General features: G+C 44.0%; 1 protein-coding gene across 1 annotated transcript in view; it reads right to left on the minus strand.

The window, feature by feature from the left end:
- LOC120044085 (dynein assembly factor 5, axonemal-like) overlaps positions 1–8,251 on the minus strand; it is a 120,688-nt gene extending 112,437 nt beyond the window's left edge. Inside the window, exons 1-5 of the mRNA XM_038988673.1 lie at positions 7,724–8,251; positions 7,083–7,267; positions 5,976–6,100; positions 5,369–5,487; positions 851–1,083 (exon numbers count right to left, since the gene is read on the minus strand). Of these exons, the coding sequence (XP_038844601.1) occupies positions 851–1,083; positions 5,369–5,487; positions 5,976–6,100; positions 7,083–7,267; positions 7,724–8,042 (981 nt within the window). The 5' untranslated portion in view covers positions 8,043–8,251. The remainder of the gene's footprint in view (positions 1–850; positions 1,084–5,368; positions 5,488–5,975; positions 6,101–7,082; positions 7,268–7,723) is intronic.
- Between the last annotated feature and the right edge of the window lie 17,038 nt (positions 8,252–25,289).

Here is a 25,289-nt window from a genome sequence, read left to right on the forward strand (position 1 = left end):
TAGACCTACCACTATCATCCAACCATTAGGCCTACCACTATCATCCAACCATTAGACCTACCACTATCATCCAACTATTAGACCTACCACTATCATCCAACTATTAGACCTACCACTATCATCCAACCATTAGGCCTACCACTATCATCCAACTATTAGACCTACCACTATCATCCAACCATTAGGCCTACCACTATCATCCAACCATTAGGCCTACCACTATCATCCAACCATTAGGCCTACCACTATCATCCAACCATTAGACCTACCACTATCATCCAACCATTAGGCCTACCACTACCATCCCACCACTATCATCCAACCATTAGGCCTACCACTATCATTCAACCATTAGGCCTACCACTATCATCCAACCATTAAGACTACCACTATCATCCAACCATTAGGCCTACCACTATCATTCAACCATTAGACCTACCACTATCATCCAACCATTAGGCCTACCACTTTCATCCAACCTTTAGGCCTACCACTATCATCCAACCATTAGGCCTACCACTATCATCCAACCATTAGGCCTACCACTATCATCCAACCATTAGGCCTACCACTAGCATCCAACCATTAGGCCTACCACTACCATCCAACCACTATCATCCAACCATTAGGCCTTCCACTATCATCCAACCACTATCATCCAACCATTAGGACTACCACTTCCTGACCTGACCACCCCCCCTAGGATGAGATAAAGGTCAGTGCTATCCAGAATCCTTGGGACATCCCTACCCTAAATCCTAACCTTAACCCCTACCTTAACCATTTACAACCCATTGGATTACATAGAACACGTAGTGATAGCATGTGTCTCTATGTCTCGACCACTCACGTTGGTGACCACGTCGCTCTCGGGGTCGTTGCAGGCGCGGTACAGCGTGGAGAGCAGCAGCTGCAGGTGCTGGGTGCAGTGGTCCTCAGCGTGCAGCAGCAGGGCATACAGCAGCTGGGCCGTCTTGACCCGCGTGCCCGCCACCCAGTCAACCACGTCGCGGGCCAGCGCCGGCAGCAGGTTGGACAGGTTCCTCACCACCAGCTCCCTGCAGCCCAGGCCCGGACGCGCCACTGGGAGGAGTAGAGAGGTGGTGGTGGTGGGGGGGGGGGGGGGGGGGGGGGTTAGAAAGTGCAAGAAAATGCCTACATGCATTAGCCTACTAAAAAGCACACAAATGGACCAATTAAGATTTACATCTAAGGCTCCGTTTGCACCAATTATGGGCAAAAGATCTGATCTGAATGATTGGTTCAAAAGACCAATAATTTGGCAAAAGATCAGAATTGGGCAGCCTCTAAATCTACAAGTGCTAATAAGTTAACTGTGTTGTAACTGTGTTCTCCTATTTCTAACTGTGTAATAGAGACAGAACAACTGTTCCATAGCCCTCTGGCCCAGTTTTGCTGATGGAGAATTTTACAAACATTCTTTTCAACAAAACACTTCAGTAGGCAAGAAGGGAACATCATTTGTTGGGTGTTTTCTGCTGTCACAGTGATACTGCGAGAGGACTGCATCTTACTCTACAGTCTAAGTCCCATTTTCCAGACATGTACTTTTTGGTTTTACGATTGAGATTTCCTCTCCGTGGGACTTGTCAGAGCAAGTGGAACACATTTTTAAATGAATAGCCTCCACATGCTTCTTCCCTCCCTCTCTCCCTCTCTCCCTCCCTCCCTCCCTCCCTCTCTCCCGCCCTCCCTCTCTCCCGCCTTCCCTCCCTCCCTCTCGCTTTCCTTCAGTAGCCAATGAGCAGGTCTCCCTCTCTTTCTATGTCTCTTTTGCAGGCTGCTAATGAGAGAGGAAGAGGGGAAGAGGGTGATCAATCCTACAGAATCACACAGGACAAGACAAGCCGTTTCTGGTTGTGTCCCAGTTGTCTGACACTGACCTGTTCAGACAGGAAGGGGGCCATGTTGGATTTATGACTGGCAGGGAGAGACTCAGCCAGTATCCATCAGCATTATCACTGTGTGGAGCTGGAGACTGACCCAGATCTGCACTACACAACCGGACGGTCATGTTCATTAGGCACCAAACGGATGAAAACTGACTAAAACAAAAAGGGACTATATGGATTGTCCAATAAGAAACAGTAATTTACCATTACCAGTTGCAAAACGTTTAATGTTGCATGCCCTAATGAACACCACCCAGGACACATACGGGTACCCAACACTTAGCCTACCTATGGGCAGCAACCAGGGTGATCACGTTCATGTTCACGTTCAAACTCATCCTTAGCCCCGGGCCTGGGTTATCTACCCTCGCCATCGCAGCAGCACCTTCCTACAGTATATATGAGGCAGCTACACTGTCATTATTACTGCAGCCTGCCTGTCAGACACTGGGTTAAAGCCACTGCACCTGCATAGTGGAACTTCCCTTTTAATAAACCCTTCATCATTGTAACCATCACCCGTTATTGAATTGTTATCATTAACTTAGTACCAATCAACATACTCCTATGGATTAAATCAACGGACAGACATATAGGGTTGGGTAAAACATTAACAAGGTGAGATTAGGACAATGGAATCATTTATCCTTCATGCATACAGTCCATCCCATTGAAATTCAACCATCTTTTAAGAGGCGAGAGACCTGATTAAGATGCAGTGCCCACACTTCAACCACAGGTTGTTGCCTGGTCCCATATCTGTTTGTGTCGTCTTGACAACTCTTAGGGTCATTGTGTACGGTTACATGCACACAAAAATAGGATTATTGTGAAGTCAGATCAATATAATAGCTCCATTTAAATATTTACATGCTTTGCAAGAAGAACGATATCCCTAATAATCCTGTGAACATGGACACATCTGAAATCAGGCTACCTGATGGCACTCAGATAAACGCAGAAAATGGCTGCCATAACCAGTTTAATATATAATTATTAGTGTGCTCAGGCTAATGTGGTGAGTGCGTGTGACCGTCATAAAAACAAAGTGCCTTCCCAGTGTAGCCTATGTAAAATAAACTGAAATCAGGTCAGGAGGAAAACGGCAGGGTTGCTGCTGTAGATAAAGGCCTGCTGTCTGTCTTCACCTGCTGAGTGGGATGGAAAGTCAGACAGGACAGACAGACAGGACATCACCTCTCCTTCCTGAACCCAGCAGGGATATGAAGAGATGAAGGGCTTCCTCATTCTTCACTACAGTGCTGACAGACATTATTAATAGGTGGTAATAAGCACTTGGGGAGGCAACACATGCTGGGTGTTGTCCCTCCAATGGCCTGCCCTTCCAGCTTCTCACACAGGGGTGGGGTGGTGCGTGAATGGGGTAGTCGCGAGTGTGTGTTTGTGTGTGCCAGAAAGAGAAAGAGAGAGAGAAAGTGGGAGGCCATTGGAGGGGGAGGTGGGTACCAGCCCTGCAGAAAACCCCTCTAGTCTCCACCCAGCCTGCACACCACATCCACACGTTAGTCTTAGTAATGAGGGTGTTAGGGGGCAGAGTGCCGACAATAATCGGCTATTAGTCAAGCACTGTGTCATAGGAGAGCCTTGTATGATTGACGGAGCAGATCTAATGACACATAACCTGTAGAATACCTAACCCGCAGGCCAATAGAGATGAGTAATATATGGAGGCTTGGAACTCCACCATGACGAAGCACTCTTGGGGAAAAGGGTAAGCACAGTTGGTTTATGGTCGTAGCTCATACGTATTTCTTTTTTTTGTTCGGCCAAATCTAAAGGAATAATTCAAGGATTTGTATAAAAGTTGTCTGCTCAAAGACAGACAAGAAGGCAGTACTTCTTATTACAGAAAACTAATGTTATATAGAGTAAATAAATCATTTAAACCGAGTCCCAACAAAGCTATAAAACAAATCCTGTTCCCTTCTTTCCCTTGATTCAAATATAATTAAGACCCCATGATGTGAATAACTGAATATTTAACGAGTCATGTGTAAAAAAATATTACAATTAAATCAATGCAAGACAAGAGCAAATGATCCCACGCACAGAGGTGCAGATGATGAGTTACTATAGCTTGGAATTCAAACTGACATGCTCCATTTCACCATGGTATCCGTTTGTATTTCAGGCTACACAGACAGGAATGTGAGAATCCTGCTATATTACAGCAAGCAGAAGTACAACTGAAGAAATTAAGCATATTGGGGATGGATAGATAGGCTTGATGGATCATTGACAGCACAGCATCCCTCCCCAGCCCCTACAGCCCTCTCTCCATGCCCAGACTGCTCTGACGTCAATCATCGATAGATACATCATGCCCTCAGAAGACAGTTCTTCTTATTAATAAAGGCAGCTGAACCCCACGCTGCGTCTGACCTACTTTCAGAGGAAGGAGTACATAACTAGATTGGTGGAGGAGGAGGTGGCTGTACAGAGAAGGCCACAACAACAAATCACACGGTTTACACTGGCTGATGTTCTTCAGGCTGTATCAATGCACCGATGAACTTTCTTCTTCATTATTGTAATCAAGACAACACACTGCATGGGACAGGAACTAACTAACCTTTCCTCAATGGGCTACATTTACTGAAGGCCTTGTACATTCACTGAAGGCCTTGTACATTCACTGAAGGCCTTGTACATTTACTGAAGGCCTTGTACATTCACTGAAGGTCTTGTACATTCACTGAAGGCCTTGTACATTCACTGAAGGTCTTGTACATTCACTGAAGGCCTTGTATCTCTCTGCAGGAGACAAAATCCAATATATTTCTTTGGTGCTTTGTTTTTCTTGTCTAGCCTTCTTTGTGTGAGAAACTTAACCCTGTAAATACTTTTTTTTTGGAACCAACCAAAGATCCTGTATTCACTTTCTATGTCAATTGAGCGCCGCAATGGTACATTGTTGTTTCGGGCCTCCGAGTGGTGCAGTGGTCTAAGGCACTGCATCGCAATACTAGCTGTGCCACTAGAGATTCTGGGTTCGAGTCCAGGCTCTGTCATTGCCGGCCGCGACCGGGAGACCCATGGGGTGGCGCACAATTGGCCCAGCGTCGTCTGGGTTAGGGGAGGGTTTGACCGGCAGGGATGTCCTTGTACCATCGGGCACTAGCGACTCCTGTGGCGGACCGGGCCCAATGCACGCTGACACGGTCGTCAGGTGTACGGTGTTTCCTCCGACACATTGGTGCAGCTGGCTTCCGGGTTAAGTGGGCATTCTGTCAAGAAGCAGTGCGGCTTGGTTGGGTTGTTTTTCGGAAGACCCACGGCTCTTCACCTTCGCCTCTCCCGAGTCCGTACGGGAGTTGCAGCGATGAGACAAGACTGTAACTACCAATTGGATACCACAAAAAGGGGTAAAAAAATTAAATAACAAAATGGTACATTGTTTCATCTCTGCAGTAGTAGTGATGGGGTTCACTTACCTCCAGCAGGGTAGAGGTCAGGTGGGGTCAGGAGGAAGTCCATCTTGTCCTTCAGGTCATCCTCATTCTCCTGCTCCCACAGAGTGCCTGTCTGCCTCCACAGCTCAGCAGCTCGTTGACTGGAAGGGAGAGAGAGACACATATAATGATAATGCATGTCCATCCCTGCCACGGCGGACCCAGGATTCAAACCCACGCCATAACCACACAATGTACAAACAACACAAAAGCCCAGCTTTGTTGGCTGCTACTATTCCCTATGTCACACCAAACCTACTGTATAAGTAGGTATCTACAGTAATCTGCACAAGCAAACCGGATACAGTATGTATGTATTTGTGGCTGCATATTTCCTAGGTCTGAGTGAGTGAATGGGTGGTATCAAAGGCAGGGTGGTTAAGGACTGGGTCAGTCTTTTGAATTAAAGGCAGTCAATTCAGGAAGTAAACTCAAATTACAATTCAAAATTGGAAAAAACGGCATCTATTTTCAAGGAGTAGAAGCTATTTATTTGGAAAGTTTAAAACAAATTGAATTTTGAATTAAAATCTCTTCCTGAATTGACTGCCTTCAATTGGACTTGAGCCCAGCCCTGTACAATAGGTACCTAATCTCTGGGATGTCATCGCTGAGGCTGCTCAGTAGGAGGGGGATGAGCTTGTGGAAGTAGGAGTATCTGTCTCGCAGGTGGAGCAGCCAGTCACCAACAACCACAGTCACAGCTTTTCTCACCTGGAAGAGAGAGGTGGGATGAAACAACAACAAAAAATTCTTAAGTGAGGAAAACCCCTTGTTTGGTACTGTAGTAACTAAGGGTTCTCAAAGTTTTTCACTCTGTGCCTCCCTTCCAGCATTGGGGAACATCCCGAGCCCCCCTGCGCCCGCACCACATCTATTTCTATGGACACAAGTACTGTTCATGACACAAACTGTTAACACCCCCCATGTTGGTGTAGAAAATGTTGCAGGTTTAATGCTTATTTCCTACAATTATACACATTTTGTCATGGGTTGCAAAGAAAATGTTGCAGTTTTAAAGCAAATGTTCTTGCAATTCTAAACATTCTGCCATGTCTAATGTGTATTCATGTGATATTTGAGTGTCAAAAAAATTACAACAATATCTATGGGCTAAAAAAGCGAAATAAAAAATGTTAGCTGACATGGGCTAGTTGATCTGGATATTTCTGACAAGTTATAAATAGCTCTAAGTTATGCAATGACTAACATGACAAGAGGAACTGACGACGCACTACCCAATATTTAAAATGTACCTTGTGCATTCTACTATTACAACTTTCAAGAGTAAGTTTAAAGCCGGGCTGAGTACGTTTAAAAAAAATCTAAATATATATATATATTTTTTTTTTTATTGGGGGGGGGACCCCGCCAACCCCTCACGTGCCCCACAGTTCGGGAACCACTGTAGTAACTGTTGGTGTAAAAGAAAAGCAGCCTTTATTAATGTTGGATTGATTAGATTGATCAGTTTGTTTATTTTGGTAAGACAAACATTTATACCACATTTATCTAACAAGGAAAATAATAATATAGATTAACTCAGTAATTACAGAATTAGTCTAATCATTAACACTAAATGTCACTAGGAGTATTTGAGAATTATCTGCCAGATTTGACAGAATGAGTCTAATAATCTAATCATTAACACTGTCACTAGGAATAGTTGATCTTTATCTGATTTGACAGAGCCAACCTGTGGTGAGTCGTCAAACAGCCTCTGTGCCATGTGAGAGAGCACATCGTCCACGTTCTTCCCCGTGCCGTACTGGATGACCGCTCCAGTGGCCTCGATGGTGGACACACGCACACGGGAATGCTGATGGGAGACGGTCTGCATCAGGGGCTTGACCAGGCTCTCTGCCTGCATGTGGAAATGTTCTGGGGATAGAGAGAGAAGCATTTCAAACAAGATGAATGCAAGGTGACTGTCACTTCATGCCACAGTATACATTAGGGTATGATTTCCTGAATCTTATCAATAGATTCAATGGTTATACATGTATTCAGAGAGACCATACATAGCTAGCTCTGTAGGGCATGCATATCACAGAGAAAAAATATTTTGTTATTGTCCCATTGTCTTTATTTCTATTAACTTAATTAATAATTCATATTTATATTAAATGACGACCTGGTAGAGCGTTGGAGTGTGTACAAAATAACTTATAGCCACAAAAAACAACCACTCTGACACAGCTTGGTCAGGTGTCCATGCAATGTGCAACCATGGCAACCCTATAAGATAAACTTTAGCTAACACAGCTAGCTAGCTAACTAGTTAGCCTAATGTGTGGGCTAACAAGAATACACACAGTATATTCTCAACCATTTTACCTGGCACACTTTTTGCAAAATGAACAGTGCATTTGCAACTCTCCCTTTTGACGTCTGGGAAAGGGTCGACAATAGTTCTCTGTAATATCTTCATCATATCGTCGAGGTAGGGAGCTAGGTGCCTGCCACACACCTCCACTGTGAGAGTCAGAACCTCCACCATGGACAGCCTAAGTTCCTCCGCGGGCTCCAGGATCTCTTTCCCGCCGAGCCGCTGCGTCAAAGCGGGCATGAGATAAGGCAACGAATCCTCCGGTTGAGGAACACACCGAATAAAATCTCCAAGCATGTGTATGGCAGTCTCTCTGCATCTTTCCATAGGATCTGACAGGCATTTCAGGAGCGACTTCAGCAGACACGTGAAAACCTCCTGCAACACGCCGCTCGAAAGCCCTTTATCAATAGTTTCTCTTTTGATTGCTTCAAGCGCTCGTTTTCTTGTGGTTTTGCTGTCTTCGTTGAGACAGTTTAGATGTCGAGCAAGCGCTCTCAGAACCTCAGAAGCACCACGTTCTTCTCCGGCCGCCATAGTTGTTGCCATTTTCACTGTTGCTATGGTAACGATCCGCGTTGAGACAAACATACTTGCTTTACGATAACTCTAATTCAAACCTTAAAGCTTTATTGACAACTATCGCAGTTTCATGCAATGCAGTTGAAATGAATCTACATCTATGGAATAAAGATTTGACATAATGTATTTTTGTTACAGAGAGGAGTCATTGATGTGTATGTTGAATAGCATGATGAAATAGATATATCATATAATATAAATAGTATCACTTATAATATAACAATATAATAACTGTAGTATAACAGAGTTGGAATATGGTGCTTTAATATCACATTCTTCTTTAGGTTAGGATTATGATATTTTATTAAGTCTGTCAGTAACACAACTTGGCAGAGCCCAATGATGGACTTTGTATCACAGCCTCATAACTAAGCCTCATAACTAAAGGGCAGAAAATTGTAATTTGGTGCTTTCTCTGCATGAGCAGGTCAGGAGCAGGTCAGGTCTGTCAGTGTCATCTGTCAGAGAACCTTTTCTCTGTCTGATACTGCTGAGAAAAACAAACAAACACCTGCCCTCTTCTTATGAAACTGGTGTATTGAACATGACACGATGATGTGGAAATACACATAAGGAACGCCACGGCACATAATTATTTAAACATTTCAAATGAGTAAAAGGATTGTAAGCTTGTTGCTGGCCTCGTGAGTTGCTTTGCGGCTGAATAAAAAGTGACAGATTGACGTCATTGAGACAGACGCAGCGAAAGAAGCAACCGAGCAGCGGCAATTGCAGCGGCAGAGCATCTTCTCTAGCTAGAGTAGCCTACCTTGCAAACAACATCCGTAGCCAAGAACCTCTGAGCATCCCCGGAAAATAACGGTAAGGAACTGAATGGCACAACGAATATCTTATCTGCCAAAACCTCAACGTGTTGACGTATTTATCAGCAAATGAAACTAGGCTTGAATATTGCTTTTTGTTTTGCCATGGTTGTGATTTGGTTGTCATCTTATGTGAGAGACATGAAAGATAGACTCGTGCCCGGAAACACTTAAACAGGTGCTCTAGTAATGCTACTTAGGAAACATTTGATTTTCACAGAAAATTATATAATAGCTAGCTTGCCAATTTTAAATGTTAGACATTGAGGCCAATGATAAGCTAGCTGCCTTAAATGGAAATATGGAGGTTATGGGTTTATGATAGCTAGCTAACGTTATCCTACCTAGTTTTAGTTTTAAGCTTGCTAGCTAGCTATGTAGTAGCTAGTTTCAGAGGCTAGCTACAGTAACACATCAACCGTGATGGTTCCTTGTAATTTAAATAGCGGAAGTGAATTTGCGGAGGCTTTGTTTAGCTATCTCTGTCCCAAATCTGACTGTCTTTACATATTATTTCATGACAGGCTACCTTGTTGTCAGAAGCTATTACATAGTTTAAAAACCACATGATTTGAGAATGCATCCTTTTTTTGACAGTGTTGCTGATGTGGGCTAGGCTATGTAAAGGTGTAAATAGATTCAGGTGACACTAAACAATATGCTCCTCTAGATAGTGTGACTGTAACTATATTGTAACTATGCATTACACCTGCAACAGGTAGTGAAGTATGATTTGATCACGTCAAGGTATTGCTTTGATAATCTAGTAGGCTAAGTGTCTGTGGTCATCAACAAGCTGTATTAATTAATAGGCCTCTGTCTATTGTAGTTTGGCGATCCAGCCCCTATCACATTTAAAGAAAATGAAAACTGACCGAGACAGACACACAAACAACCAGGGGCTGATATTTCTCCTCATTCTGACAACCTCTCCTCTTCTCCCCTAATCTTCTTTCTCTCACTCTCACTTTTCTCTCTTTATATATATATATATATATCTCTCTCTCTCTCCCCCCTTCTCTTCTCCTCTTCATCGTTTCCTCTTCTCACCTCCCCTCCACTCCTCCTCTCCTCTACTCAACTCTTCTCATCTTCTCCTCTTTTCCCTTCTCCCCTCCTCCTCTTTCCACCTCTCGTCTCCCCCTCTCCACCCCTCTTCTCTCCTCTTCTCCCTGTGTCTGCTCTCTCCTCAACCTCCCCTGCTCTTCCCTCCCCTCCTCCTCTCCTCTTTCCACCTCTCCTCTCACATCCTCCCCTCTCTTCTCCCCTCCTCTTCTCTCCTTCTCTTCTCCCTTCATCTTCTCTCTCCTCAACCACCCATCCTCTCCCCCTCTCTGCAGATAAACCAGATAAATAACATGGCCACCTCCTCCTCCCCTAATCTGGAAGAAGACGAGAGTCTGAAGGGCTGTGAAGTGTTCGTGCAGAAGCACAACATCCAGCAGATCCTCAAAGAGTGCATTGTCAATCTGTGCATCGCCAAGCCTGAGCGTCCTATGAAATTCCTGCGGGAGCACTTTGAAAAGCTGGAGAAGGTTTGTGAATTTCCCTAAATCTCCCCTTATTTGCGACCTAAAGCTCCCTTGAAATTTTTACTGCATCTTCGTTCTTTGAAAATACATTTTTACCAACAATAAAATGTGTTGTTTGTGACTATCTATTTAGTTTTTTCGTCTATAGTGTCATTGTGAATGTATGTCAGTAATGTTTTTGTTTTCTTATGTGTGAATTATTTCTGTTGAATTGCACTCTGCAGAAAAGCAAGGATTTGCTATCAATGTATTGACATGTAATACACAAATTAACTAGAAGGCATTGGAATTGAGCTGAGTAGAAGCTATTATTGTTGTTTCATTTCACTGACGTGGATCTATTTTCATTAATTGATAGTCTGTTACATCAGAATACATGAGAAAGGAGACTCTGTTATGCCCATGTTTTCTTGTCATATCCTCAGTATATTTGTAAATAGATAGCCTAGGGGTAGCCTAGCTGTCAGTTTCATGATAATACTACATTTGTCTAATTGAGCTTTCAACTCCACACAATGGTGGGGTACATTAGCTGAGGGCCTGGGAGCATTAGGGGCACAGAGACAGGGACAGTCTGTGCCCCATCCACAGACACACAGGCTGTGTTGTATGGACGTTGTCTATCCACAAGTGTCTGTGGGACAGACAGAGAGAATGACCTGTTAATGTCTGGTGCCTGGACTGACAGATTACGGAATAGAACTACAGAATGGTGTGAATTTCTCAGGGGTTAGAGAAAAGAGGGGATAGAACAGGAAATAAAGGAGGGAATCTCCCTCTCTGAATGTATTAGCTTTGGCTGGCACCTCTGTAGCGAGATGCGTTTTAGATGAGCCCAGCTGGTGCGTATATTCAACCTCTGGAGCCCTCAGCCCTTGAAAGTACAGGGTCCTGTCAACTCTTTGATAAGTTAGGATAGTTAGTTATTTATTTCACACACGCCATGTTGAGGATTCAGCAATGGCTGAAGTATAGGCTATGTTAAAGGGAAATGTAACCACAATTCTACTTCATATTCTTCATCTCCAGCACCACTCCAACATCAACATATGTGAAAGTGATGCGTTTCTATGTTTTGTAGTAATAAAGACAGAGGAAAATAAACCAATTAGTAAACACTTATCTCTATCTTTTTTTAAACATTTGCCTTTAAGGGAGCTTTTTTCCTATAGAATAGAGTATCTTTATTTTTCCTAGAGGGAACTTTGGTTGTGGTGTTGCACTGTCGCCGTTCACTACATTTATGTCAAATTCGATTGACTTTATTCCCATGACTTTCTTTGTAGTAGATGTGTAGGCCAAGTGGTATTGGATTTGGTTAGAATACCCTGAATCTCAATCAGGTGTTTTCTTTATGACTGTTTTTCAGCTGTTGGTACGCTAAGTTTTAGCCTATTACGGAACTGTCCACAGAGAGGCCGGAGGTGTCATCTGATGTGTTTGAAAACAATGGGCTCTCAGAGAAATGAATAGACCACAGAGTTGTCTGGTACACTGAATGGTGGTAAACCCAATAGCCCATGGTGACTCCAGGTCTACAACAGAAGGAGTGATTGTGTAACCGGATCAGATACAGAAAGGGGATGAGGTAGGTGAGGACTGAGAAGTGAGCCTAGGGTTGGTTTTGCAGTCTACTCCCGTCAATGCAGCGTGTGTGTGTGTGCGTGAGTACGTTCGCGTCCGTAAGGGGTGATTATCCCAGTGTGAATTTATGGGAGTCATCTGATGATACTTTACTGTGTGTTGGTTCACACACCACTATCTGATGATTGACCCAGTTGCATTGTTAAGGCGATGCAGTGTGGAGTTCCTCAGTAGGGTCTAAACCCCTCAGACTTCTAAAAGGCTCAGTAGCCTTTATATTCCCTTCTAGTCATTTATCTGAGACGAGTCTTCCGCAGCAGCTTACAATAAACACATTGAATACATGGAACAACCAACACATGACTCAAGCACAGTAAGTAAACGCTTCTTCAATGCATGCTTTGGTTTTTACCCTAACACTACACAGCTGATTTAAATAATCAACTAATTATCTAGCTTTGATCATTTGAATCAGCTGTGTAGTGTTAGGGCAAAAACCAAAACGTGGAGCCCTTGGGAACCCGAGGACCGAGTTTGGGAAACGCTCCTTTAAACCTAGTCCTGGACTAAAAAGCATGGTCAGGCTTAATCTGTGTCCGAGAAGCCAGTCCTTCGTGTTAGTTAGTCATAGTCACTGTGTTGGAATAGAGTGGTCGCTGGAACTCCGAGTTCAATTACACAATGGCTTTAAAAGAAGGCCTCGTTCTGGTCCAGAAATCACCATAGGTTTTTACTCTACAACGGCTGTAGCTGTAACTAATCCTGTGCATCCTCCACCCTTCTGTGTTGTGATATTATAGAGGATTACCCAGGCCAGGGAGCGTGCAGCACACAGCATGTGTCACAGGGATTGTAATCCAGCTCTTTCATTCATTTTCCAGATTATTATGGTTGGCCTACCCACAGTTCTTTATGCTGGGCTTTTATGCGTGATAATTTACAGTTCAGAGGTGTGTGTTTGTGTATGTGCCTCTGTATGTGTGTGAGTGTGTGCACGGTACACGTGTGCGTATCTGCGTATATGCACGTGTGTGTGTGTGTGTGTCTGTGCGTACCTGTGTATGTGCACGTGTGTGTGTCTCTGTGCGTACCTGTGTATGTGCACATGTGTGTGTGTGTGTCTCTGTGAGTACCTGTGTATGTGCACGTGTGTGGGGGATGGTGCCCCTGTCCTAGCTGCAGTGCTAGCCCCAGCAGGTTTCTGTTGTCAAGGAGACCATGGAGCATAGTGTGAAACAGAGTGTTGCTAGTCTGGTAGGGCTGAATCTAGAGGGAGACAAAATGCTGCAGAGAGAGAGAGAGAGAGTGTAAAGTTAAAATGCTAATCGGATCACTTAGGCTTTACCATGACGTGTATTGGAGATGCTGCCAAATGATATCGAATGCCTGTCCATTTTCTATCATGTTTACACGATCTTCACATATAATCTGAGTTTAGCCTATACGACATTATCTGTCATGACCTGGCTCAGATGCTTCTTTATGAGATGGTATATGATTCTGAAGGATCTTTGTCTTTGTTACATTAAGTAGTCCACAATGCTGTCCACATCCTTTAAGAACATGTAGCATACAATATGAATCCTCAATATGTCATGTTGTTACTGAAGCTCACTTCATTTCAAACACCACAGGCCTAATAATCAACCCCACTACAACAGTGTTGTATCATATTACTTAGCTAGCTAGCCCTCCTAGTCTCATATTACTTAGCTAGCTAGCCCTCCTAGTATCATATTACTTAGCTAGCTAGACCTCCTAGTATCATATTACTTAGCTAGCTAGACCTCCTAGTATCATATTACTTAGCTAGCTAGACCTCCTAGTATCATATTACTTAGCTAGCTAGACCTCCTAGTATCATATTACTTAGCTAGCTAGACCTCCTAGTATCATATTACTTAGCTAGCTAGACCTCCTAGTATCATATTACTTAGCTAGCTAGCCCTCCTAGTATCATATTACTTAGCTAGCTAGACCTCCTAGTATCATATTACTTAGCTAGCTAGACCTCCTAGTATCATATTACTTAGCTAGCTAGACCTCCTAGTATCATATTACTTAGCTAGCTAGCCCTCCTAGTATCATATTACTTAGCTAGCTAGACCTCCTAGTATCATATTACTTAGCTAGCTAGCCCTCCTAGTATCATATTACTTAGCTAGCTAGACCTCCTAGTATCATATTACTTAGCTAGCTAGACCTCCTAGTATCATATTACTTAGCTAGCTAGACCTCCTAGTATCATATTACTTAGCTAGCTAGACCTCCTAGTATCATATTACTTAGCTAGCTAGCCCTCCTAGTATCATATTACTTAGCTAGCTAGACCTCCTAGTATCATATTACTTAGCTAGCTAGCCCTCCTAGTATCATATTACTTAGCTAGCTAGACCTCCTAGTATCATATTACTTAGCTAGCTAGCCCTCCTAGTATCATATTACTTAGCTAGCTAGCCCTCCTAGTATCATATTACTTAGCTAGCTAGCCCCCCTAGTCTCATATAACTTAGCTAGCTAGCCCCCCTAGTCTCATATTACTTAGCTAGCTAGCCCCCCTAGTCTCATATAACTTAGCTAGCTAGCCCTCCTAGTCTCATATAACTTAGCTAGCTAGCCCCCCTAGTCTCATATAACTTAGCTAGCTAGCCCTCCTAGTCTCATATTACTTAGCTCAGTGTGTGTGTGTGTGTGTGTGTGTGTGTGTGTGTGTGTGTGTGTGAGAGAGAGAAATTGAGCAGCCTTTCCAATATTTCAGTGCAATATTGGTTAGACTGCTGAATTTCATCAGAAAACAATTAAAAAACTCACGCTAAAGACACAACCCGTCTGGCTGTAACTACTCTATGTGAAGTGACGTTGGTGTGTGTGTGTGTGTGTGTCGGGGGTGACACTATACTTGATTCTCTATTCATGTAGGGATGTGATGATGATGATGAATGTGTTTTGGATGTTCCTGTTGGTTAAGATGCTCTTCCTGAAACACATCAACTTTTGGGTCAGTGTTTTTAGGATTAAATCTTGCTCTGTGGTGTTCTGCTGTGAGGTGAACGAATCTGGAGTCTAGAGCTTGTTTTCCCTCTCTCTTTTCTCTCCTGTCTTTGTATGTGCTGTGATTCTCGATATTTTGGTTATTTTTTGTTTATTAAACAACTATTTGACCGACGGCGGTTCAGTTATTTGAATTCCATTTAGTTCGTATTTTCCCCCTGTGAGCTCAATGTGCACGTTACACCGTTTCTTTAGAGATAAATCAGATCCAGCCTGAACTGTGTGATGTAGAAAGGACTTGTAGTTTCCAACAGGCCAATATTCCACATAGTTTAGCGCATAAAATGTGGTAATTAACTACAATGACAATAATCCATTGTGCATCTACTTGTCCGGTCTGTGTTTGTTTTATGCCTGCTACGGAAGAGACAGGAAAATGCACGATCGTGAAGTGATATAGAGAGCATCTGTTGCTTTGCGAGGTATCTCTACCTGAAAATACATGATCTAAGTGATTGATAGTTGGTATTCAGCAGTCATAAAGTAAAGTATGCCTTATTTACTTTAAAGAACTACTAAAATAGCGATTTTGTCAGACAGCATAGGAAGCAGCTGTAGAGATGAGATGACTTGGAATGAAATAATAAAGTCATCAAATAAAACAAATGCAATATACACAACTTAATATTTTAGTAAAGTAATGTGAATGTCACGTCTGCTCCTGCTTCTCCCTCCGGCATACGACGTTGCCAGAGTACTAACCACCGGTCCTGGGATTCATCATTACGTACACCTGTGAATCATTATGATTCACACCTGGACTCCATTACCTTCATCATCTCCTCCCCTTTATATGTCACTCTCCCATGTTCACTCACCAGTTGGAATTGTTCTTGTGTATCGGCTTTCTGCCTTATGTTAGTGTCGTGTTCTTGGTTTTGTTGTTTTATTAAAACGTTTCACCTGCTTCTGATTCACCGCCCCATCATTACAGAGAATAACTGATGGTTTATACGTGATAAGCAGAAATGGGCAGTAACTACCATCATAGGACTTAATTGTTTTATTCTGTTACAGCATTCAACCCAGCTAATCAAAACCGACCTTAAAAAGCACGAATCACTCAGCACTATATGACTCCCTTCTCGCTCTCTCTCACGCTCTTTCTCTCTCAAACACACACACAGACAGTCACTCATTCACTTACTCTCTCTCTCTCTCTCTCTCTCTCTCTCTCTCTCTCTCTCTGTGTGTTTGGGAGAGAATGTTCTGTGCCCTACAGATGAGCTGTTGACAGATGATCTAGCCTCTGACAGACTGTCTCTCTCTGCACTCAGAAGAGAAGAGTTGAAATGAAAGGAGTGGCTTTTAAGTCATTTTCATCACCATCCCTCTCTTCTCTATCTCTCACTTCTCTCTCTTCTATCTCTCTGCCTCTCTCTTTCTCTTGCTTTGTCAGGCTCTTCTTCATCAGTAGTTGATGACGTGGGTTCTGTTCTAGTCTGTACGGGTGTTATTCAACTTTTCTCCCCTGTCACACTGAGGGGGTAACCTAGGCAACCAGAGAACAGATAGCCTCCAACTCTGTATTTAATAGACACGGAACCCAAGTAGTGATGCACCGATATGACATTTTCCTTTAAAAAAAAAAACGATACCGATATTTAACATTTTTGCAGCCTTTTAAGTATTCTAGTACAGTTAAATAGTTAACCCACACACATGGACGCAGCGGTCTAAGGCACTGCATCTCAGTGCGAGAGGCATCACTACAGTCCCTGGTTCGAATCCAGGCTGTATCACATCCGGCCTTGATTGGGTGTACAATTGGCCCAGCGTCGTCCGGGTTTGGCCGGGGTAGGCCGTCATTGTAAATAAGAATTTTGTTCTTAACTGACTTGCCTAGTTAAATAAAGGTTACACACACACACACACACACACACACACACACACACACACACACACACACACACACACCACACTGACCAAAAAGTTATTTTGTTGGCATTTACCTATGTCCCCATTACCAGTAAAACATAATCAAAACCTATTTCTTTCACTTATTTGCTGTGCTGTTTTGTTGTTAATTTGTTCAGTCGTTTCATTCTCAATCAGGATTTCAATGGAACGCCGTTTGTGTCTTTGCTATGGAACGCCGTTTGGGTCCTTGCGTGTCAAAAAATATACTATTTAACACTATTTGACAATTAAGCTTGTTGACCAATCAGTACCTGAATATGACTGCACGTCACAATAATTTAACGTGCTCATAATTTTTTTACGTAGTTATTACACACTATCACTCGTATTTCATATGTCATAAAGATTCATCGATACGTATGTTGTGATGCTGGTAAAGTTGTCTGGCGCACCTACAGTGCTGGTCATAAAAAAAAAGCTAGCTAGCTCACGCCCTTCAGTCCGGAGCTGCCTTTCAGTCCGGAGCTGCCCTTCAGTCCGGAGCTGCCTTTCAGTCCGGAGCTGCCTTTCAGTCCGGAGCTGCCCCTCAGTCCTGAGCTGCCCCTCAGTCCGGAGCTGCCCCTCAGTCCAGAGGCGCCCCTCAGTCCAGTGGGGCCATTTAGTAGGGTTGCCAATCCTAGGTCGGCCAATCCTAGGTCCTAGGCCGTCCGTCAGTCAGGAGCCGCTAGAGCCGCCCGTCAGTCAGGAGCCGCTAGAGCCGCCCGTCAGTCAGGAGCCGCCAGAGCCGTCCGCCAGTCAGGAGCCGCCAGAGCCGTCCGCCAGTCAGGAGCCGCCAGAGCCGTCCGCCAGTCAGGAGCCGCCAGAGCCGTCCGCCAGTCAGGAGCCGCCAGAGCCGTCCGCCAGTCAGGAGCCGCCAGAGCCGCCCTTCAGTCCGGAGCTGCCCTTCAGTCCGGAGGTGCCCCTCAGTCCAGTGGGGCCATTTAGTAGGGTTGCCAATCCTAGGTCGGCGGCGAGGGTCGCCGTTCCTAGGAGGCCACGGAAGCGGGTAATAACAATGGTGGAGTGGGGTCCACGTCCAGCGCCAGAGCCTCCACCGCGGACAGATGCCCACCCAGACCATCCCCTATAGGTTCAGGGGGGGGGGGGTACTGTCACGTTCTGACCATAGTTCTTTTGTATTTTCTTTGTTTTAGTGTGGTCAGGGCGTGAGTTGGGTGGGTAATCTATGTTTTCTATTTCTGTGTTGGTTTTCTGTGTTTGGCCTGATATGGTTCTCAATCAGAGGCAGCTTGTCCCTGATTGGGAACCATTTTTAGGTAGCCTGTTTTGTGTTGGGTTTTGTGGGTGGTTGTTTTCAGTCTTTGTGTGTCTGCACCAGATAGAACTGTTTCGGTTTTCACTTTGTTGTTTTTGTATTTGTAGTGTTCAGTTTTAGAATTATTAAATTAAGATGAACACTAACCACGCTGCTCTTTGGTCCTCTCCTTCCACCGACGAAAGCTGTTACATGGCCATTGATTGCATATGGATATCAAAATGTGGTCGCGGGCCAACACGTTTTTGAACCGCTGGGCTAATGTGATGTCTGTGTGTCTGCTTCCTTGGCAGAAGTTACAGTAGGAGGGCTTTGTGTGAAATAACAGTTTAGGGCCATTCATTTCCTTTCATCCATTCATGCTTTTTAATGATGCTCTTTGATGGTCTGTGCAGCAGCCCCAGCTCCAGCTCCAGCCCTAGCCAAGAAGCATCCCCAATATTATTAATGACCCAGGTGTAGGGCCAGGTTTGCATCCCAAATGGTACACTATTTACCATGTAGTGTACTACTTTGGACTACTTTTGACTATGGGCCCTGGTCAAAAGTAGTGCACTACATGGTAAATAGGCTGCCATTTGAGACGCTGACCAGTTATTGCCTATAACTACGAAAAACACAGCTATGGATAACTCCATTGAGAGGAAGTCAAGGAGCCCGTCCCAAATGGCATCCTATTCCCTATAAGGACAAAGGAGATGATCGTGGACTACAGGAAAAGGAGGGCCGAGCATGCCCCCATTCTCATCGACTGGGCTGTAGTGGAGCAGGTTGAGAGCTTCAAGTTCCTTGGTGTCCATATCACCAACAAACTATCATGGTCCAAACACACCAAGACAGTCATGAAGAGGTCACGACAATGCCTATTTCACCTCAGGAGACAGAAAAGATTTGGCATGGGTCCTCAGATCCTCAAAAAGTTCTACAGCTGCACCAATGAGAGCATCCTGACTGGTTGCATCACCGTGTCAGAGGAAGACCCTAGAAATTGCCAAAGATTCTAGCCACCTTAGTCATAGACTGTTCTCTCTGCTACCGCACGGCAAATTGTACTGGAGTACCAAGTCTAGGTCCAAAAGGCTTCTTAACAATGGCTTCTAATCAAATGGCTACCTGGACTATTTGCATTGACCCCCATTTTTTTATGCTGCTGCTACTCTCTGTTTATTATCTATTATCTATGCATATTAACTTTACCCCTACCTACATGTACATATTACCTCAACTAACCTGCACACCCGCACATTTACTCAGTACCAGTACCCCCTGTATATAGCCTCATTATTGTTATTTTATTGTTGATTTTATTTTTTTCTTTAGTTTATTAGTAAATATTTTTCTTAACTCTTATTTTTCTTAAAACTGCATTGTTGGTTAAGAGCTTGTAAGTAAGCATTTCACGGTAAGGTCTACACCTGTTGTATTCAAATACAATTTGATTTGATAGTGCATTACTCTTGACCAGAGCCCTATGCACTGAGGGTGTGGCTCTGACCGTCTAGGTTTGGCTGGAGGTCACCCAGCAAACATGTTCATATTGGCCCAACGCGGGCTAAAATATTGGCCTCACGTAAGCTTCCCACAGTGGGCCGATGCCGGTTGCTCATCGCCTCCACATTGGACCCCAAGGCATTGGTCAACTCTCTACTGATCAAGTGGATTAATAGTTTCCTTGGGAACCGTACTCAACAAGTGAAGTTTAACTCCGCCATCTCTACATCTAGAACGGTGAATACAGGAGCCCCTCAAGGTTGCGTACTTTCAGCGATACGGTACACGCTGTACACAAACGATTGTCAAGCCTCTGACGCAGCCCACATGTTTTTTAAATATGCAGATGACACTGCTGTTGTGGGTTTCCTCCACCCAGACCAAGCCTCTCGTCAAGGTTTTGTCAGAGAAATGGCTAAATTCATCCAGTGGTGTGCAGATAACTTTCTTGAAATAAATGTTAAGAAAACAAAAGAGCTGGAAATTGATTTCAGAAGGAACAAAACTCCACTACCCCCGACAAAGATTAACGGGGAATCAGTCGATAGAGTGACCACATAGAAGTACCTTGGAATCTGTCACGCCCTGGCCTTAGTTATCTTTGTTTTCTTTATTATTTTAGTTAGGTCAGGGTGTGACATGGGGGATGTTTGTGTGTATTATCTAGGGGGATTTGTAGAGTTCATGGGGTTGTGTTCAGTGTAGGTGTTTATGTAAGTCTATGGTTGCCTGGATTGGTTCTCAATTAGGGACAGCTGTCTATCGTTGTCTCTGATTGAGAGCCATATTTAGGCAGCCATAGGCATTAGGTAGGTTGTGGGTAATTGCCTATGTCTTGACGTTAGTTGCTTGTGGCTGCACTTTTGGTTTGTAGCGTCACGTTTGTTGTTTTGTCTAGTTTGTATTAGTGTTCGTGTTCGTTTCATCTTCAAATAAAAAGAAGATGTATTTATATCACGCTGCGCCTTGGTCCTCTCTTTCACCTAACGACGATCGTGACAGAATCGAAATAGACAATAAACTGAAATTCAATGACTGTGCCTTTGCACAGATAAAGAAATTGCAACAGAGAAGTTTTTTTTTAAGCAAACTGAACCATTTTAATGTCGACAGCCATATCTTACAAATGTTCTATAAATCTGTCCTGCAGTGTGTGCTGTCCTTTGGTCTGATATGTTCTATAAATCTGTCCTGCAGAGTGTGCTGTCCTTTGGTCTGATATGTTGTATAAATCTGTCCTGCAGTGTGTGCTGTCCTTTGGTCTGATATGTTGTATAAATCTGTCCTGCAGAGTGTGCTGTCCTTTGGTCTGATATGTTCTATAAATCTGTCCTGCAGAGTGTGCTGTCCTTTGGTCTGATATGTTGTATAAATCTGTCCTGCAGTGTGTGCTGTCCTTTGGTCTGATATGTTGTATAAATCTGTCCTGCAGAGTGTGCTGTCCTTTGGTCTGATATGTTGTATAAATCTGTCCTGCAGAGTGTGCCGTCCTTTGGTCTGATATGTTCTATAAATCTGTCCTGCAGTGTGTGCTGTCCTTTGGTCTGATATGTTGTATAAATCTGTCCTGCAGTGTGTGCTGTCCTTTGGTCTGATATGTTGTATAAATCTGTCCTGCAGAGTGTGCCGTCCTTTGGTCTGATATGTTCTATAAATCTGTCCTGCAGTGTGTGCTGTCCTTTGGTCTGATATGTTGTATAAATCTGTCCTGCAGAGTGTGCTGTCCTTTGGTCTGATATGTTCTATAAATCTGTCCTGCAGTGTGTGCTGTCCTTTGGTCTGATATGTTGTATAAATCTGTCCTGCAGTGTGTGCTGTCCTTTGGTCTGATATGTTGTATAAATCTGTCCTGCAGTGTGTGCTGTCCTTTGGTCTGATATGTTGTATAAATCTGTCCTGCAGTGTGTGCTGTCCTTTGGTCTGATATGTTGTATAAATCTGTCCTGCAGTGTGTGCTGTCCTTTGGTCTGATATGTTCTATAAATCCTGCAGTGTGTGCTGTCCTTTGGTCTGATGTGCGTGTTTGGAAACATGCGAGTGCAAGACCAAGTCAAGCTTCAGCGCTTGATTGTAGACGGCGGGAATTATAACTGGTATAGATCACGAATCAGCCACCAACCTTTACACAAAACCCACCCTCCTAAAACGTGAAAGCATTTGACACGGCAGTACCCGTCCCCTTCACTCAAAACTCAGTCACAGCAGCAGCCCGACAAGGGAAAAGAGACTTCTTCAAAAGAAAATGAAAATAGATAGATATGGGGACTCTTTTGTTCCAACAGCCATATTGCACTTTCACTTTAAATGTGTAGCTATAGCACTTTCAATTAATTATATTGTGTAGTTTTTGTGTTTTCATGTTTAATGTACTGTTTTTTTTAAACACATGACAAAATGAATTTGCCCCTGTTGGGATAATAAAGATGATGTGAATCTGAATCTGGGCCAGTGTGGGCCAGTGTGGGCAGCACATATCTAGTGAGGGCAGCCCTCACTTTGCTTGAAATAAGCCCTTCTTTTCCCAGCAAATATGTTCACATTGGCATGTTGTAAGCTGCCCACATTGGGCCGATGCACATTTGCTCATCGGCTCGACATTGGCCCCGTGGGCAGCCCTCACTTCACCTGAAATAAACCCACCCTTTTGGATCAGCTGCCTGTTACATTGTATCATAAAGACAATGAAGTTGTTACTATCATATACATGTTTTATTTTTATGTCACATGCGTTTATCTAAGTCTTTTACAGAAGGACCTTGTGAACTCAGAGCTATCTGGTTCTATCTGAAAAAAAGATCACTCCAAGATAATTGGCTTTAAATTTCCGAACCCTCATTGGTTTGAATTTTGATAGTAATGATGTATCTGGACTTGGTGTGGGCTAGCCTGTGTTGGGCTGGTGTGGACTTGGTTTGGGCTTGTGCGTGTGTGTGTGCGTGCATGCTTTCCTGTGCATGTTTCCCTTCCTGCATGTGTGTATAATGTGAATCAGTTTCCCTGTATCTGTGTGTGGCCCCTCTCAGGGTCTCTATGGCTCCATCTCCTCTGTGGAGGCTGATCCATTGATTGTAGAGTGGAGACTGATCCATTGATTGCAGAGTGGAGGCTGATCCATTGATTGCAGAGTGGAGGCTGATCCATTGATTGTAGAGTGGAGGCTGATCCATTGATTGTAGAGTGGAGACTGATCCATTGATTGCAGAGTGGAGACTGATCCATTGATTGCAGAGTGGAGGCTGATCCATTGATTGTAGAGTGGATACTGATCTATTGATTGTAGAGTGGAGGCTGACCCATTGATTGTAGAGTGGAGACTGATCCATTGATTGCAGAGTGGAGACTGATCCATTGATTGTAGAGTGGAGACTGATCCATTGATTGTAGAGTGGAGGCTGATCCATTGATTGTAGAGTGGAGGCTGATCCATTGATTGTAGAGTGGAGGCTGATCCATTGACTGTAGAGTGGAGACTGATCCATTGATTGTAGAGTGGAGACTGATCCATTGACTGTAGAGTGGAGACTGATCCATTGATTGTAGAGTGGAGACTGATCCATTGACTGTAGAGTGGAGGCTGATCCATTGACTGTAGAGTGGAGACTGATCCATTGACTAGAGTGGAGGCTGATCCATTGACTGTAGAGTGGAGACTGATCCATTGACTGTAGAGTGGAGACTGATCCATTGACTGTAGAGTGGAGACTGATCCATTGACTGTAGAGTGGAGACTGATCCATTGACTGTAGAGTGGAGACTGATCCATTGACTGTAGAGTGGAGACTGATCCATTGACTGTAGAGTGGAGACTGATCCATTGATTGTAGAGTGGAGACTGATCCATTGACTGTAGAGTGGAGGCTGATCCATTGACTGTAGAGTGGAGACTGATCCATTGACTAGAGTGGAGGCTGATCCATTGATTGTAGAGTGGAGACTGATCCATTGACTGTAGAGTGGAGACTGATCCATTGATTGTAGAGTGGAGACTGATCCATTGACTGTAGAGTGGAGACTGATCCATTGATTGTAGAGTGGAGGCTGATCCATTGACTGTAGAGTGGAGACTGATCCATTGACTAGAGTGGAGGCTGATCCATTGATTGTAGAGTGGAGGCGGTCGAGGCCTTTACCCTCTCAGAACTGCTCAGAACAATGTTATCAATGCTGCTCCAGACCTCTGAGGGTGCCGTGTGTATCTACTGAAACATCTAACCACACACACACACACATCAGGCCTGCCTGCCGGCCTCAGGTCCCTGTTGTGCGTCAGAATGTGAGACCAGCTGCCCTCTTTCTCGCTATCTCTCTCTTTCTCTTTCTCTTTCTCTTTCTCTCTCCTTATGTTATGGAGAGACCCAGTGATTGGGTCAGGCTGGCCCTGCAGGGGAGAATTAGATGATCACCTGGCCCATCATGAGTCCTGGAGCCTGCAGCACGTACACAGTGTTCACATCAACAGCACATGGCTATGAACCTGTGGCGTACTAGGATAACATAAAGGCTGTAAGGAAGGGACATGGTAGCAGTCGTAAGGGCCATGAGGCTCCAGGAGGATGGGAGGCAAGCAGGTAAAGCTGGGTGATTATATTAACAATGTGCTACTGGATCGGTCCACCAAATGAGTCCCTTTTGGGTAGTGTGGGTATTGATTTCACCTCATTTGAACATTCTGTCATAAAGAACACATGTTCAACTTAATAAAAACATGTTTCCCATCTTAAGAGGTTAAATAAAAACATGACTATAGTAAGTGCCCATTAAGTGCCCAATAATGTAACAGGGTTGACTGTAACAGGGTTGACACCAACAGGGTTGACTGTAACAGGGTTGACTGTAACAGGGTTGACCGTAAGAGGGTTGACTGTAGCAGGGGTTGACCATAAGAGGGTTGACCGTAACAGGGTTGACCGTAACAGGGTTGAAGATGTTTTAAATCAGCCGTAAATCACCTTATAACGGGGGAATGGAAGTACTGTATGTTGTGTGCAACAGGGAGGAGCAATTGAATGCAAACCTTTTTTAATTTAGCCTGTGTATCTACAGTATGGGGAACAGTCTACAGTAAGGGGGACAGTCTACAGTAAGGGGAACAGTCTACAGTAAGGGGAACGGTCTACAGTATGGGGAACAGTCTACAGTAAGGGGAACAGTCTACAGTATGGGGAACATTCTACAGTAAGGGGAACAGTCTACAGTATGGGGAACAGTCTACAGTAAGGGGAACAGTCTACAGTAAGGGGAACAGTCTACAGTAAGGGGAACAGTCTACAGTATGGGGAACAGTCTACAGAATGGGGAACAGTCTACAGTAAGGGGAACAGTCTACAGTATGGGG

Source organism: Salvelinus namaycush, chromosome 3 (assembly GCF_016432855.1).
Source record: "Salvelinus namaycush isolate Seneca chromosome 3, SaNama_1.0, whole genome shotgun sequence".
Lineage (NCBI taxonomy): Eukaryota > Metazoa > Chordata > Actinopteri > Salmoniformes > Salmonidae > Salvelinus > Salvelinus namaycush.